Source organism: Protopterus annectens, chromosome 1.part0 (genome assembly GCF_019279795.1).
Source record: "Protopterus annectens isolate FY-2018-M chromosome 1.part0, PAN1.0, whole genome shotgun sequence".
Classification (NCBI taxonomy): Eukaryota; Metazoa; Chordata; order Ceratodontiformes; family Protopteridae; genus Protopterus; species Protopterus annectens.
This window is the reverse complement of record NC_056725.1, coordinates 409,142,817-409,159,720: the sequence shown is the minus strand read 5'-3', so window position 1 is coordinate 409,159,720 and position 16,904 is coordinate 409,142,817. Positions and strand designations below refer to the sequence as shown.

At 38.3% G+C, this 16,904-nt stretch overlaps 1 protein-coding gene across 2 annotated transcripts in view; it reads left to right on the top strand.

Moving 5' to 3' along the window:
- The window catches only part of LOC122792629 (solute carrier family 22 member 7-like), a 590,546-nt gene that overhangs the window by 205,166 nt on the left and 368,476 nt on the right, over nt 1–16,904 (top strand). For both annotated transcript variants that reach the window (XM_044060280.1, XM_044060279.1), the window contains exon 5: nt 13,107–13,230. In XM_044060280.1, coding sequence (XP_043916215.1) covers nt 13,107–13,230 — 124 coding nt within the window. The remainder of the gene's footprint in view (nt 1–13,106; nt 13,231–16,904) is intronic.

The following is a 16,904-nucleotide window of genomic DNA, read 5'->3' as shown; positions in this document are numbered from 1 at the left end:
CTTGTACACATTTTTAGGACCATGCATAAAAGCTTGTAATCTTTGAATCACCTTCCTGATTGTATTAAATTATATTCCTTGTTTAATACAGCACCACTTGTTAGAGTGTGGTTTAAATTTGTAGTTCTGAGCATTCTTCCAGTAAGTAGTGAAACAAAATATATGAAATAGTAATGACAGAATTACCCATTTCAGAGCATTTCAAACATAAAAGACCACTCAAAGTGCTATCATTATAATCCACCAGTATTACTCAACATGCACAATCTCTGCAGAAGTAAAAGTCATCTGAATAATTCATCACTAAAGAGAACTGTAACTAATGAAAATGTTACTACTGGCAAACAACTTTGCATTTCAGTGCCTCACCTACAGATTCAGTGCCCTTGAAGAATAAATTGCTTATATTAAATTGACAAAAAAAAAAAAGAGTGCTGGTAATTTGCGATAGGAAATGGTTGACAAACTGACAACAGGTTCATAGTTACTAGACATCTCATCCAAAGGAGGACACAGTCAGGAGAACAGCATCCTCCCTTATGCTGCATGGAAGTGGCAGCAATTGATCAACCTGGTGACGGAAGAGAACCCACAGCCTTCTGCATCAAAAGCAAGTGTATTGCCTGTTGCACCACTAAGACTGAACAGCATACCTATGAAACTCTATGACAGAACTTGACAGCCAGACTCTAATCCACAGTGATTTATTAAAACAAAAGATGAAATACAATTAAAGTAGACCTTTCATGTGGTGTGGAGATTTATAGCAGATGCCTGCCAGTATTTAAGGTTCAGGGTTTAAGTCTGGCAAAATCACTTAACTAGACAGTGCCCCTAACTGGGACATCACACACACACACACACACACACACACACACACACACACACACACACACACACACACACACACACACGCTGACACTGGTTAGTTTTACACTCTAACTGTCCCCGTGCATAGAAATTGTCTTTTGTTCAACCCTGCCAGTGATCGCCTTTCCACCATGACTACTTTTTATTTTTTTATTTTAATTATTAACTGGCTAATCCCACTAGGTGCAAAATGCCATTTCTCAGGTGCACTCAGAGCATTGTCTAGCTAAATGACTTTGTCAGAGTCATACAGCTTGCAAGAGAAACCGAGGGACACCGACTGAGGACTACATTCTATTATCAGGAAATCTAGGCTGTGCATTAACAGGAAATATATATTGTAAGTAATTCACATAGTAACTCTCCTCGAGGATGGTGATTTAGTCTCTTTTTTTCTTACAGTTTCCTTAACATTTGCCAGTATGAAATACTCCAGACAGAAAGTACAACACCTGTCATACACTACCCATGAATCTGCAGATGAAGAGAGTTTTAGTTCTCTGAATTTGCATTTCTTCCATGTTTACCTCCACTAAACCAATAACATTATGAGGAAGAAAGCACTGTTCCTGTTCCTGACAGACAGTTAATAGAGGGATAGTGCCCCAGAGATTTTAGATCTGTGCTCTGTTTGTTCTAAAATGGGGCTTGGACTTGTTTGCTGTTGATCGGTATATCTCCCTGTTATGTTTTGTGTACATTGTCATCTCATACTTAAATCTCTCTTGTTAGGGTATCATCAAATGCTTAGTTTTCTGGGCTTGTGGAAGTTCTCCCTCGAGGTCTTAACACAATGTTTTCTCCCACAAGGTCCTAATGTCTGCTGTCATTTCTGCCAGGATGTCCTAACACTTCTCGTGTTTTCTTCCATGAGGTTCAATGGGGCTTGTTTTATTATTTATTTATTTATTTTTTTTAATTTACAGAAGATTTTTTTAAATGTTTTGTAATGAAGTCAGGCCCCTCAGCCAACACAGGCTCTAGGCTGCTGCTTAGGTTGCCTAGTGTTGCATCCAGCTTTGGTGGACATCCTTGAAGTACCCCAAAATAATGTAATTCTTGTTAATATGGAGTTTCTTCAATACTTTCAGAAATCTAGCATGATCGTTTAGGTTCATTGAGGATGTGCTGTAGGATGTTATAAGTTTGTAGTTTGTCTTACTTTATGGCCATCTGGAATTTTATGAGTTCTTTTTATGGGTCTCCTGGAAACTTCCTGGAAATGAAATTATCCTTTACAAATATGAAGATGCCTCCACAGTTACCAACAGGCTTAAATATGTGGTAGGCACAAAACCCAGATACACATTGAATGTTTTCTTTTTATGTAAATCAAGTCTCAATAATTATACAAACATGGACATGTTTCAGATGCTGGAGGGCTTAGTTATCAGGCAATTTTGCTGTTGAGACTTCTGGCACTGAGAAGAGTCACATTATAGTGTTTCTACTTGGAAGTTTGATGACTGCTACTATGATATGTCCATTTACTGGACTCTGCCAAAAAAGCACTACAGGGACAGCAAAGGTTTCACCTGGAATGTGGAAGCTTTTGAATGAAAAGTGCTGGCCATTTTTTACAAAGCGAGTGGGACTATCAATCATCTTGTTGCATATTGTCATATATGGATCCCCACAGAATGATGACAACTATTTAGAAAAGTGTTGAAGCCAATTATCTTTTCTCAGAGCCATCTCACAACTGTTTTTAGGCTCCCGTAGTCTGGTGCTCTGCTCCAAATCCATTCCATTCATTCCTGACCACCACCCCCTCATCTCTTCAGCTGAAGAACAAAAAAAGGACTACAGGACTTCTACCGTTAAACTGTAGAGGACTTGCTTCAGCTTACCATTCATGAATCTAAGAAGTACATTCCAGTATTGGCATTCAGAAAAGAATACAGGAAGTGCACTTCCCGATCGTGACTGGGTCTGGGGTGACTGACCGCTTCGCCACACACTTGTTATGCTTCTGTCTTTTCATTATACTGAGCCATCATTCTTGATGACGACTGATCCCACTGAGGATCAGAGTGTAACCTACATTTGTCAGATGTGTGTAATGTTCTGACATGTCTTTCTACAAGTCCCTTAGGGTTTTGTGTCCTAATTCATTCAGTCACATATGTCCTACCACCATGTCAAAGACATATTTATTTATTTATTTATTTATTTATTTGTCCTTTGTTAACCGGGTTAGTCCACTAGGCTGGTGGCTCATTTTCAGTGGAGACCAGAGGAGAAAAGTTCCAACAAAAAAATGAATACAATAACAGTTAAGCAGTAACAATACAATAATAATAGCAGTGGCAGGTGTGTACATTATAAGTAAAGTGAATATGTATACATAGCTACATGTATTCATGTCATAAATGAAAGTTGGTACATAGCAACATATTGTTCACATGACAGTAGAAAAATGAATAAAGTATAAAATGAATCAAGAACTGTAGCTAAAAAGTAGAAGAGCTGGAAGTTTGTAGCATAGATGAAGAATTACAGATTGGTTCTTCAAAAAAAAGCTATTAAACTTCTTTAAGAATGAAACCAGGTTGGTAGCGAGAGAAAAGAAAATGGAGTATTTAGAAGAAGGGTAGGAGTAGAGGGGTGTGGAGAAAAGTTTAAGGAAGACACAGAGAGTGAAAGAAAGCCAGGTTTGAAACGAGTGAGAGGGGGGTGGGAAGTATAGTAGGTAAGGAAGAGAAAGATGTGATACAAGTATAGTATAACTCAGTATAGTATATTTGCCCTGTGAAAGGGTATTTATGGCCTTTTTGATCCTGGCATCTGAATGGCAACTAACTGCAATCCCACCCTTGTCCAGCTTTATGAGTAGAGACTATGTATGTCTAGTAAGTAAGTTACCAATTGCTAAGACATGGTTTTATTAGCAGTGTGTTCAGGAGTATAAGACTGGGAATGATCTGTCTCTTTAGTGAGTTGATGCTGTAGGTGTGCATGAAGACAATGAGTAGGAATTCCTGCAAGGACCAACATTTACTAGTTCTAGGGATCTTTTGAAGAGATTTCTTTTCAGTGGCCTCAATGTATGACTTCTTAATGGGGTTTTGCTGAGAATGTGAAGAAGCTGAGAGTTAGCGTGACTGCATGATGCTCACTGTGCATGTTTTTTGTGAGAGCACGCTTCCAAATTAGTTAATATTTACACTTGTCAGAGTGTGAAGTGAGTGTAAGGCAGTTCCTAAACCTCCTGAGGATACCAATTGCTAAGAGACTGGCAACAGAAGGGAAATAAGTTGGCTGACCTTCCATAATAGCCAGTACTTCAAATATTAAATGAAGAAGTGTCATGTTAAGGTAAATGTGACTATGTAGTTTAATTTTAAGTAAACTTTTGGGGAAGTGCACTGGCTAAACAATTTGTATGGATTAAGTAGTTTAATTATATCCTATATAATAGTACACAGACTAAATTATCTGAAGTAATTGCTGTTTTTGTAGAGAAAGTACAGCTCCATGCAAATGACTAATGTCTGTTAGTGGGCAGAGCAGTGATGTTGTTCCACAAACCAAGGGAAACAGCTAGTCTCAATTAGTAATGGAACAGTAGCTCAAGGGATCAGATAACATACATAGTGAAGCTTGAAGGAAGTTGAATATTATATTATTATATTATATAGTATATATTATTATATTATATTACATTACATTATACTGTATTATATTATATTGTACTGTAACCAAAGATCTTAAATATAGTATAATTCACTTTTTGCAGCTGTAATTTAAAATGTAATAGCATTAAGAACCCTTTTTCCCTAGCGATCACATTCAAAAAGTACCTCTACATTAGAAATAATGCCATCCAGACTTGCAAACAAAGCTCTAGCTGGCTCATCTCTCACCCAGTGCTGCACTATGAGATAACCATTTGAAATGTCGGGACACACTACAGCTTCACCAAGTCCGAAAACACGGACACAGAATGACCAAAAAACAGACTTACATATACTAAGTCTGACATGGCTATTCCCTGGAATATATCCTTTTCTCTAGTGTATAGTAGTCTTGGAGCTGATATATATATATATATATATATATATATATATATATATATATATATATATATATATATATATATATGGGTTCAGGGCGTGTGCAAGGGGGGCTTACCCCCAGCATTAAGGACTGCAAGGGGCTTAAAACTCTGCAAAGAAAACTTCAGTGGAGTGAACAATCTTTGAGATTCGCTCTTTTCCTGGGTTTTTGGTCTTTTCAGCTTGTTGGTATTCAGCATTACTAGTGTTTACATTTCAGTATGGAGCTTCTCCATGATAAACGTAAAGGTCAGGAGCACAGACAGATACATTCTTCCCTGATTTGTACTCCTCAAATTAATAATAAAAGTTGAAGAGCAAAAAAAATGTCAAGGTATCTTCTCCAGTTTTCCTCACTTATCTCCTAAGGAGAAGCAGGTTGCCTCCAACCCATCTCTCAACTCTAGGTTGGAGGGGGGATCTTCTTTTAAGAATAGTATCTAGCCATTTGCTACTTTTGTTGCAACTGGTTTGCTGGAGGTTATACCACACATAGTGCCGGAGCAAGCTCTTCATTCCAGACAGCAAAAGACAGTACAAGTAGTATTTAATTTCTGAATGCCAGTATGGAAATGAATGTCTGTAGTGTGCTGTCACCCAATCAACATCTGCCAGTCATGCCTCCTAACATCCTGTGTCTGGGGCAGTTGCTCCCTTTGCCCAGCTTTAGCTACGCTTATGCTTTCCAGTAAATTTATACCCCCCCCCCCAAGCTGTGGAACAGACAAGTTTTACTAAGCTTTTGGTATTCATAAGATCGATGGACTCAGGTTCATAGTGAGGGGATGTTTTAATGCTTGACCATTCTATATTGGGATAGATCACATCAACCATAAGAAACAAGGGTCCCTCTGGTAAGATGTTGGATAAGGGGTTTAGAAATCCTGGGTGCTGTTCTGAATTTATACAATGTCTTCTGGGGTAAAGGACATGTCTTACCTTCGAGAAATTACACAAGTTGCAGATATCAACATGCAGAATTTCATGATCCTGATCAAAATAGGCTGGCTGACAAACAACAGAGTTGTGCATCAATGTAAGTATCCCTTGTTTGAAAGTGAAGGGTGTGATCAGTCATATTTAGTAAAATCTAAAAACAACACATGTGAAGCATACCAAATCTTACTGATAAGAACTTTAAAGTTATGTTCAACAATCATAGATTTCAGCTCAGGGCCTTAGCTAGGTCAGTTGGTGTCCTGGGCAATCCCCAAGGTGGCACATCCTTATCCTGAGGGACCTAAAAAAAAAGTTCAAAGTGTTTTTTGAAACTGTAGTCAAAGACATCATGCTAGCAGATAAATAGACATAATTGTTTAGCCAACAGTACCTGCTGCTGATTAACAACCTTTCTGTGATGCCAATCACACCTTGTATCCCATTGCACTTGGCACACCTGCATCATTTGCTCTGCCTTACCTATGGTACTGATTCAGCTCATCATTTTTACTGCTTAAGCTTCTTTCATTTCCAAGAAGGGCCATTAAAGAATTATTGGATCTAACTAGGCCAGTCTGTGAAGTGAGAGTTCTCTGCTTTTTTATGTTATAAATGTAAACACTTACAGGTGTAATACTCAAGATGCAGCACTGTGCCTTGTGGGCTACATGTGATACATTCTTTCAGTCCTACTTGCATTTATTTTAGTCATACAAATCAACATTTCTCTCACATTTACTCTACATAGCTGTAGTAGGCTTGTATACTGTTGAATATATAGGTGGATTCCATATCCAAATCACATACTGGCATGAACTCAGTTCACCATCTAATTACACCTGATTTAAATTGAACCATGTCCAAGTTCAAACCAGCAATCTCTGTGAACGCAGATGGGGACTGTACTCAAGAAGAGAATATAAGCCAGCAGTGAAGATCTTGTTGAGATTGCTGTTAGAATCTAGATGTCCGTGGCTGGAAATACAGGACCACACAAGTTAGTGACAGTACAGTTGTATAATAATAAAATATCTTCAAGCATGGTCACTGTCAAAGTCATAATATCAGGGATCACTCCCACAGGCTGAGTCTGACCTGACAATCAGAACTAAACACCCTTCCTCCATGGTCAGGCTGATATCACCTTACCTCAGATGTCTTCACATACCTGATATATAGTTGAAATCCAACCACGCCAAATTTGGTTCCTTCTTTCTTGCCACCTCATCAGGTCATTGCTTAGCCTAAATAATAGTCTGTAATTACTAAAATATTTCACAGGAAAGGATTTATGGCTTTGAAAACCTAAACCATCCTTAGAAGCTAAAGGTATTTTGAGTATTTTGACCCTGAATAGTATTATGATCTCAGCAGGTATGAAAAGGAGAGAAGAAAGGCAAAGAAATAAGGAAAAGAATGGGTGGAAGGGGAGGGGCAACCACCCCCGATCCTAACTGTCCCAAACAGTATAGAGAATGGAGAGAGAGAATTAGGACTGCAAAAGTGACCACAATATAGCATTTACTACTATGGCAATACACCTACACAACTGTAATATATTTTTTGGGTTTGTGTGGGACTGTGTGTCTGGTGCGTGTGTGTGTGTGTGTGTGTGTGTGTGTGTGTGCGCGCGTGTGTGTGTGTGTGTGTGTGTGTGTGTGTGTGTGTGTGTGTGTGTGTGTGTGTAGGTTTGTCGCAGTCATAACATTAGGAAAAATTCATGAAAGCTGCCCTGTAACCTGAGGTAGTTGGATTCCTGCTGGGATGAACAGTGAAGAAACCCTTCAGAATGGAAAAAGCAAGTCCCACCTTTATCCTACAGATTATACCCAACATGTAAATCTTTGAGAAGGTGTGAACAGGGGTTGAGGTGGCTGCTTTTAAGATGTCCTGGGTACTAACCCCTTTAAGGAAGGCAGTGGTAGTTGCTGTGCCCATACTGAATGAGATCTGATTTTTTCCCATAAGGTTCTGCCATAAGCCTTGCAGAAGAAATTAATTCTATGTGTTCTCCATTTGGAGATGGCTTGTTTTGCTACTGGTAGTCCTTGCTTATTTTCTGCAAAGGAAACAAATCATACTTCTGAAATTTTGGTGGATTTAGTTCTATGCAGGTAGTATCTCAATGTCTGTATATATCTAAAAAGTGCAAAACTAATTAGCATATATAATATACTGACATCTAGAAAAAATGTAGTGCATTAGATTGCTTACTCATGGTTACTTCTATAATAACATTTGTCACAAAATTTGAACTGGTGTGCAGGATCACTCAATATTTAAGAAACATAAGGCAAGGCCCTTTGCACACCATAGCCTGGAGTTTCAAGACTTTTCCAGCTAAGGCAAAAGCAGTAAGAAATGCACTATTCCAGGTCAGGCTTTTTAAAGGACAACTATGGCAGAAACAAAAATATATATATATATATTTCATCTTACCATAGAGACCTATACAATCCCCACCCACCTACCCGGACCCAGCATCACAATAACTACAAATTACTAATTTTATTTTTTTTCTAACCTTGAATGTCTTCATGGGGGCAGATATGTTAATATGATCTTGCTTTATTGAAAAGCTACTTCTTGTCCACAATTCACTGTGAAGGCAAAGCTGATGGGATTATAATGCCATAGTCTCTCTTATCAGATAACAGTCCCACTAAAATAGAATGGAAGTAGTGAGAAATACTGTCAAGTATGAGAATCTTCAGTAAAAATGCCAGTGATTTTTGCAGTAACTCTTATGCATTTGTTTCCTCTAGGTTAGTGAAAAAAATTATATAAGAATAAAGAAATGGATGAGATAGTATAGCCTTTTTTAAAATTGATATGTTGTGAGTTTCAGATCCTGTCTTCCTTGCATCTTCCTTCCATGAGGCAGACAGGGAGCTAAGTTTCCAAATCTGCAACGCTCATCTAATAAGAGAAGTTGCTGTAAGTGGTTATCAGGTTTATTCACCTTCATACCACAAAAGACTCGATAGGTTTATATCCCTAGGGAAGGGGAAGAGAGCAACTCTATGTGACTGTACAAAGTCAAAATGCTGAGTATTTTCAGCTTGAATGGTATGATTTCAGCAGGTATAAAATAATAAGAGTTAACAGGTACCTTGTAATGTGTATTCTGTTTGTCAAATTTTTTCAGATTGATAAGCAAAATGATTCAACAGTAAAGGAGACAAATTCCTAAGAATGTATCATGAAATTAAATTTATCCCCAGTATGACATGCAGTGAGGAAGCTGCCTATGACAGAAATGCAACAGATGGGTAACGCTGCTGTGGCATACTTTTTTAATTTGTGATAGTATGTGGATCACTCTTTAGGGAAGAAGATACATTCTAGAGAAATGAAATCTGTTAGGTCATAATTTTTCCTTCAGTCTTATTGTAGAAGTTGGTTCAGAGGTGGGCAACCAGATTTTCTAATACACAATTCAATTCCTGGGCTGGGACAGGGTTTCCCTGAGAGGCCTGAGGTGCATGATACCTTTGGGAACTGCTTGACATCTGGTCTGGATGCCATCAGGATATCTATACACAAGCAGGCAGAAATGGCTGAAAGATATACCTTTAAAGATACACAAGATAAGCTAGAGGACATCAGTTCAGCTAGGCACTGCAAACAATTGACATGTCTTTAGGTACTGGTTCTTCCTTTGGCCCTATATCTAGGCATCTAGCTTCCCTCATAATTCTGACCATGCTGTGGGAAATAAAGGTGCCCAAAGGGTAAGAAGGCCACAGCTTCCAATCTGTTAGTTTTGACTGAGTGAGGTATACTGCCCTGCATCAGAAAGCTCTGGTAGAAGTAAAGGTTTCTCCCTTGCCATCTGGAGCAAATGGGAGAATGAGAACTCTCTTTGCTAGAAAGATGCTATCAGGAGAGTTCTCATCTCTCCTTCTTCTGCTTTTGAACTATCCTGGGGATCAAGAGCATTGGAAGAAAGACAAAGAGAAATTAACCTGTGTAATTCAGGAAAAAGGCATTCACTGCCCAAGTTAATTTGTTTGGTCTTTTGAAGCAAGATTTCTTTAGCTGTCTGTTGATTACAGAAATAAACATGGCTATTTTTGGTATATCTCATCTGTTTGTGAGGTTCCGGAAGACTTCCCTGTCCAATTACCACTTGTGTGAATCAACTGAGGTCCTGCTGAACAGGTCTGCCATTGAGTTCTCCAACACTGGCATGTAAACTGCTTTCAGGAGTATGTTGGACTCTGTTGCTTGCTCCCAGGCCTGCATGACAAACTTAAAGAGGTGGTATGAGCACTTTACCTTTGGTTGTTTATACTCCACATAACTGTGCTATTGTCTTTAATGTCATTCAGTGTCCCAGGTTTCCAGACTATCTTGAAGGCTTTTAAGACTTAAAAAAGCCATAATTTCTATGATGATTGTATGTTATTTCTCTTCCATGGGGACTTCAGGTACTCTAAACTTTGAGGTCCAATGTGTGGGCAACCAATGCTATGTCCAAAGCCTCATTGGTTAGGGACTACTTGGAGATAGGCTGTCTATGGCATTCCCTTTCCATTTGCAGTTGCAGCATTCATGACTAATATTGTGCACTATAGGAACTGAGACTGCAGGTCCCAAATATTCTTTAGAACCCATTGGAGTTTCCTCAAGTTGTATCTTGCCAGAAGAACCATCAGAATGGTAGTTGCCATGTGGCTTATTGTGATGAGTAACTGGCTGGCCATTATTGACTGACCTTTCTGACATGATAAAAAAGAAGACAGTCAGGGAGTTGGCCTTCTCCTGCATTAGAAAAGCTTTGTTTGTGTTGATGTTTAGTAAGGTCCCCAGAAAGACCCACATTTCTGGTTGGGCACAAACAGCAGGTTGGCAGAGTCACAGCTGCTCCTTGCTAGTTACTGTTGCCTGCAGACACAAATGTCCTTGTGTCTTCTTTTTGACATTTTTTCTTCTTTCACCTTCATATTCTTCAGTTGTTTATTCTTGCCCTGCCTCTAGTCATATTGGCCTTCCTCAGTGGGGGTAGCTTCTGCTATATTTCAGATGTGGTGAAACATGTGCTAGAATAACTCCACATTTTTGTTTATCCTCCAATCTTTAGCAAATGTTGCAGTGGGGGTCTGAAGAGCAATTCCTTATCTAAGTGGGCATTAAGGAGTTGTGCCTTCATATCTTCAGAGAGTGACTGAGTCCTAAGCCATTACTGACTCTATACTAGCAGCCTTAGATGCTGCATCTATTGCATTAGATCCACATTTTATGGCATGGATCGGGCTGGGAGTAGAAACCCTTAATGTTTCACCCTGCAGTCCCATAAAATTATTCTCAAGTTGCTTGAGGGCATGGTCCTGGTATTTCAAAACATGGTTCTGGAAATTAAACACCCTAAAAGCCAGGACTGTTATATAAACAGTTTCTTCTAGATATGTCAAGCAATCTGCTTTCCCTGTCATTGAGAAAAGAACAGTACACAGGAGTCAGTATAGCTCCCTTTGCAGACTCCAAGGGTACTGTACCTGTCTCTGCTAAAGACATTTTGAACAAGAACATATGAGGGTCCTACACCTACAAAAGTAGTTAGACCAAAAGCCTTCTTGGGCAGGAGGTTGGGAGTCAGGCTACAGGGAAGTAGTTTCAAAGACATCTGGAAGGGTTTCTTGGACTACAGGAACAGCTATTTACTTTGGAGGCCTTAGTCTCAGAAGGTCCAGGTATCAATTCTCTATTAAAATGTAAAGGATCATAATAGGGAGCTCCCAAAATGACAAAAAAGATCAAATATACAGGAAAACTTCAGACATGTCTGTTATTTTTTTCTTTGATGTTTTGGTTTGCAATTTAAGACATCAAAAAAGTTATTAGAAAAAAGAAAAACTGACTCAAACACACATGTACACAAGCAGGCATGCTCCCACACTCGCTCAGATAGACACTCACGGACATGTGAACAAGTACATGCACGCGCGCGCACACACACACGCACACACACACACACACACACACACACACACACACACACACACACACGCACGCACACGTGCACATGCACACATGCATGCACACACACAGGCACACGCACACACAGAAAACACACACACACGCACATGCATACCTTTCTATCTGTGTATATCTACTCTCTCTTCTCTCTTAATCTCTGCTCCAGATTCTGAAAATTGTATGTCAGCAAAGATTGGAAATGTTTCTTTCTCCATAACACTCAGTTATAAATTGCCTGTAATAGTTCTGCCTAAAATTAAATTAAGTAGTCTATTTTTCTGACACAGTCACAGAACAAGATAGAATCTGAAATGTCTTCACAGGCAGACCTGAAAAGGATGTGAAAACTCAATATCCTTTCCTTTTCACTTTCTGCTACACAACATATAAAATATTGCATATTTTTATTTTACTTTAAATGTTTTTCTTTTCAGAATGGAACAAGAAAATGATAATTCTTTCTAAACATAAGAGGATTATGACTGGGTTTCATATCATGACCCATCTGTTTTGTGTCCAAGACATGGATGTCAAGAAATTCACCTCAAGCGTGAAGCTTAAGAGGTGAATTGTTGGCATCCATTTCAAGAGCATATAACAAGCTTGATTACAATCAGAAAGATCCAGTCATCATGTTTTGCAGTGCATGGATCTTAAACTGCTTCCAAAAACTACAAAAGAGCACTAAGTGTCTTATAGTTTTGAAAGCTGTAATACACTTAACTGCTGCCTCACAGAAAACAGCCACCACAGAACAGCAGAAGGAAGCTAAAAAGCTTTAAAAATAATTAAAAAATACACTTCATTTAAAACAAAGGCTGAATAAAATGTGTAATATTTTAAATATTTTGTTTTGGTTCCCATCTTTGTGCTGTGGTTATCACTGGCCACTGTTAAGGCCCTAGGATTATGCCAGTGCTTAACAACAGTAAGGGGTCCATAACAAAAACTTGTTAAACACCTTTCTGACATCAAAAAGGGGGTTAACAAGCTGGTAATTTATCTGACTTCAAAGAGTAATTGCAGTCCTCCATGCAGTATACATACAAATGCAATGTCCCACCCTATAGCAACAATCCAGAAGTCTCTCCAGAGAACACAATTATAGGTAAATAACAGTATTAATTTTATGTATAGGTTGAAAAGGAAACTCACCAATGAAATCAATTGTCTGATATTAAATAGAGAAGTATTATAAAAGTACTATTCATGCTCCTTACCAAAGTGTTACAATTATATTTCTGTTTCATTTTCCAGGTGGATTCCAGAGTCTGCAAGATGGTTACTAGCAAATAGACAGATCGAAATGGCTGAAAAGGTCCTGAAGAAATGTGCATATGTAAATGGCAAAAATGAGTATACCTCCAAAGTTAACGATGAGGTAGGATGAGAACTGTGTTTATGGTGTGAATCATATTAACAGCCTTTGTTCTGAAGAAAATGTTTCAAACAACAAACATCTAAAAAAGCCTGTGAGTTTCCAGACAGCATCTCTAACCAATTATAAACACTTTACACCACCACTTCATCAATATGACTTTGTACTTTTGTGAATCATTATATGCTGAATCTTGCTATGACTGAAATGTCTCTTAATTCAGCTGGTGTCCTATCAGATCGACAGACAGATGAATAGACAGACAATTAGTTATGCATTTTCTTTGCTTAGTAAGATCTGTTTTCTGAAGACCAAATGCACGGGGGAGTCCCACAATGAGACAACCCAATTATTTGTACACTAGATTTTAAACTATTAATCTGGGCACATTTTACAGGCATTCACCCAAAGTTGCAATACAAGCACTTTGGTTCAGTGTCAGTGGCTGCCAGTGGTTACAGAAAGACTACTTAAAATTAAACCTATTACAGTTATATCATGCTAGACAGTACATATGGAATTAGAGTCACTCAGGATCCATTGTAGTCTACTCTGCAGGGGAAGCCTTTTCATTCTGAAAATGCATGGGATCCAGAGAACTTCACTATTGGGTGTGTGGCTGGTGAGACTGCTAGTCTCTCATCTCAGTTCCCTTTGTGAGATCATTAAACAAGGCAGTGTTGTATATCCCCATGAACTCTGCTACTTTGTTCAAGGGATTCAAAAGCCTCTGGCCCATCAGGCAAAAGGATTCAAAATTGAGCAAGAAAGAAGCGAGAAAGAGAGTGCATGTGGTGGTTTTATTCTTCTTCACTTGCAGCACTGTAAAGAGTGCTTAGAAAACGTCCACTTTCACTATGATCAGGACATAAAAACATTGTCCTAGTGATTTGTACCACTTAGGTAGTACAGGCACAGGGTGGACCATGCTGTCCAAGGGACACTTTCTTTGTCTGCATAAGACAGAAATCACCCACTACTACTTGTTTTAGTGACATACAATACTTACTGTGTTTTCTGAATAAATAACAAAACGTTAACTTGGACTGCATATGCCCCTTTAAGACAGCCAGTGCACTTGGAATTCTGTCTTCCTGACAGGATTGTTGTTACCTGTTCATAATTGGAGTAAATTGTCCGTCATTCATTTGTCTGCGCCTTACTATTATTATTATTATTATTATTATTATTATTATTATTATTATGTATTTACATATTTAGTAGATATCAGAGTACCTATATAACCTTTTTTGTCATTTCTACAATTTTCTGGTGTGCATAGCAAATCTGATGTCTACTGTTCATCGAGTATGAACTACATGAAGAACTGAGTCACTGATCAGTTTTGTGACAATGAACTCCACAATCACTGTCTTCCACAGGAAATCACTGCATGTGTGATTTCTAATTGTGCATCAGCAATAAGGCCTTTTTTCTGAGAAATGTCTCCTTTCTTCATGTTTGTGCTACCATAGACATGGTATGTACATCTTCAGTCCCCCACTTGGGGGGATACAAGGTGCAAGAACTGCTTACATTTTATTTATGCAGTGGGTTGATTCCAGACAAGCTGTGTTTAGCAAGTTGGTTGCCCACTGAAATGTAACTCAGTTTGTCATAGTGGAAGCACATTGTAGTTAGTTTTCAGAATAGTTAAACTAGTGTATACTGTAAAATATGGAGATACACATCCATACTGTTTGTTGTAGTCTGAAAGGTTGATATAACTACTTTGGGTGCTGACATATATCATTGATAGCATTTCCTAATATCATACTTTGTAATAACTTTCATTTTTGGAAGCATTTATTACTTTTAAAATGTAATATTTGCATATTAAATATGTTATTTTACCAGACTGATCATTTGGGAAATAAAAAGCACTGTCAACAATTTTATTTCTTGTGCTCATTTTCCTGGAAAATATTTTCTAAGTTGTGTATCTGAGAAACTTAACTACTTAAATGACTGTTGACATCCTTGGAATGGAGAATTCCTTTCTCCTTCCCTACAAAGATCCATTCTGTATTAACAACCCTTGTCTCTGATGGTTTGCTATAGCCAAAAAGGTCACCAAACCTAGTAAAAGCAGTCCACATGTAAGACAGAAAATATCTATTGCCCATAACTGCTTCCCTGATGCCATTAACAAAAGTGTTTATTTTTTTATTGCTGTTATAGAATAATTTTGCTTTTCCTTTGATATATTATTTTTATTTTACTGAGTAGCAGCTTTCAGTGTGTTCTGCAAAACAGTAAGAATTTTGTGTTATTTTCATTTAAATGCACTATTTCATCATAATGATAAAACCTCAGTTTGTCACTCCACATTAATAATTGTTTAATTTATTGATCTTCAGAGGTACTTCATGATATGAGCTTCTTTGTTTTGCAGCCTGAGTATATTTTTTATGGTTAATCTACTAACGGGCCAGTTAAAAATAGATGACTCAGCTGAAGTTACACTTTCAAATTTTCTGCCCCCAGTTTTGTTCTTCATAGATAACTGCTGGTGTTGTTGCCATTTGTGCACTGCAACACACTGGCAGTAATAGTGCTGTGTTTGGACCTTTCAGCACACAGTAGAAGTGTTTGTTTTGACTTACATCACTGGTTCTGTTGCTTTGTTGTCTTCTATTTCATGTCTAATTATTTCCTTAGAGGAATCAATACTTTTTGTTATTACATTTGTTTTTTATATGGTCTGTAAACAGAAACGTACAGTTGTGTAAGCTGAACATACCATAACAGTAGCTGCTTGAATGATCACTGTTACAGTAGCCCCAGCTATATGGGTTATATTCTGCCAAGGATATAACAGCCAGCTAGCTTCTAAAGCTTCAAGGCACCTTCCATGCACCCAAACTGTCAAGCAGCTCAAGATGACCAGGCTAAAAGGACAAGTTTGGGTGCAAAGTCCTTCAGAACTTTCCTGCCAAAAGAGAAAGATAGGCTGAGTCCAGAAAGGACAATGGTACGAATAACAAAAAATATATATGCCACATCCTGGCATAAAAAAACACAACAAAATACAAGGGGATGGGGGGAGGGAACAGGTACTGCAGCAGTGATTATTCGAACATCAGCTGTTATGGTAAGTTCTGCTTATGCAACTGTTTTATTTTCTTCATATTGATTACTGCTGCAGTACCCTTAGCTATAGGGCTAGATTACCATAGATAACTATATTTGGGAGGAGGAAGGAGAAAGGTCCAAGAGGGCCTGGAGAATAGTCCTAGTGAAACTTGATCTAGATTTAGAGAAGGAATCAAGCTTATAGTGCTTTGTAAAAGTATGTACAGAGGACCAAGTAGCAGCTTCTAGAATACTTCCAGAATCCAACCCTTTCCAAAAGGCCAGAGATGAAGCCAAGGCCATGGTAGAGTGGGGCTTGACCCTGACTGAAATAGATTTCTCATGGTGATTATAACAAAAGGTTATAGCTTTAGATAACCATTTGGAAATAGTCCATTTTGACACAGGTTGTCCCTTCTTACCTTCACAAGAAATGAACGATTGATCTGAAGATCTGAAAGATTTAGTTCTGTCAAGACTGAAGCTGAGTTCTCTGTGGACATTCAAGGTAAAGAGTATCCTATGTCCCTCATTTTTAGGTTTAGGAAAGAAGATGGGGATTTGAATAGTCTGGCTTAAAGTAAACTTGGAAAGAAGATGTA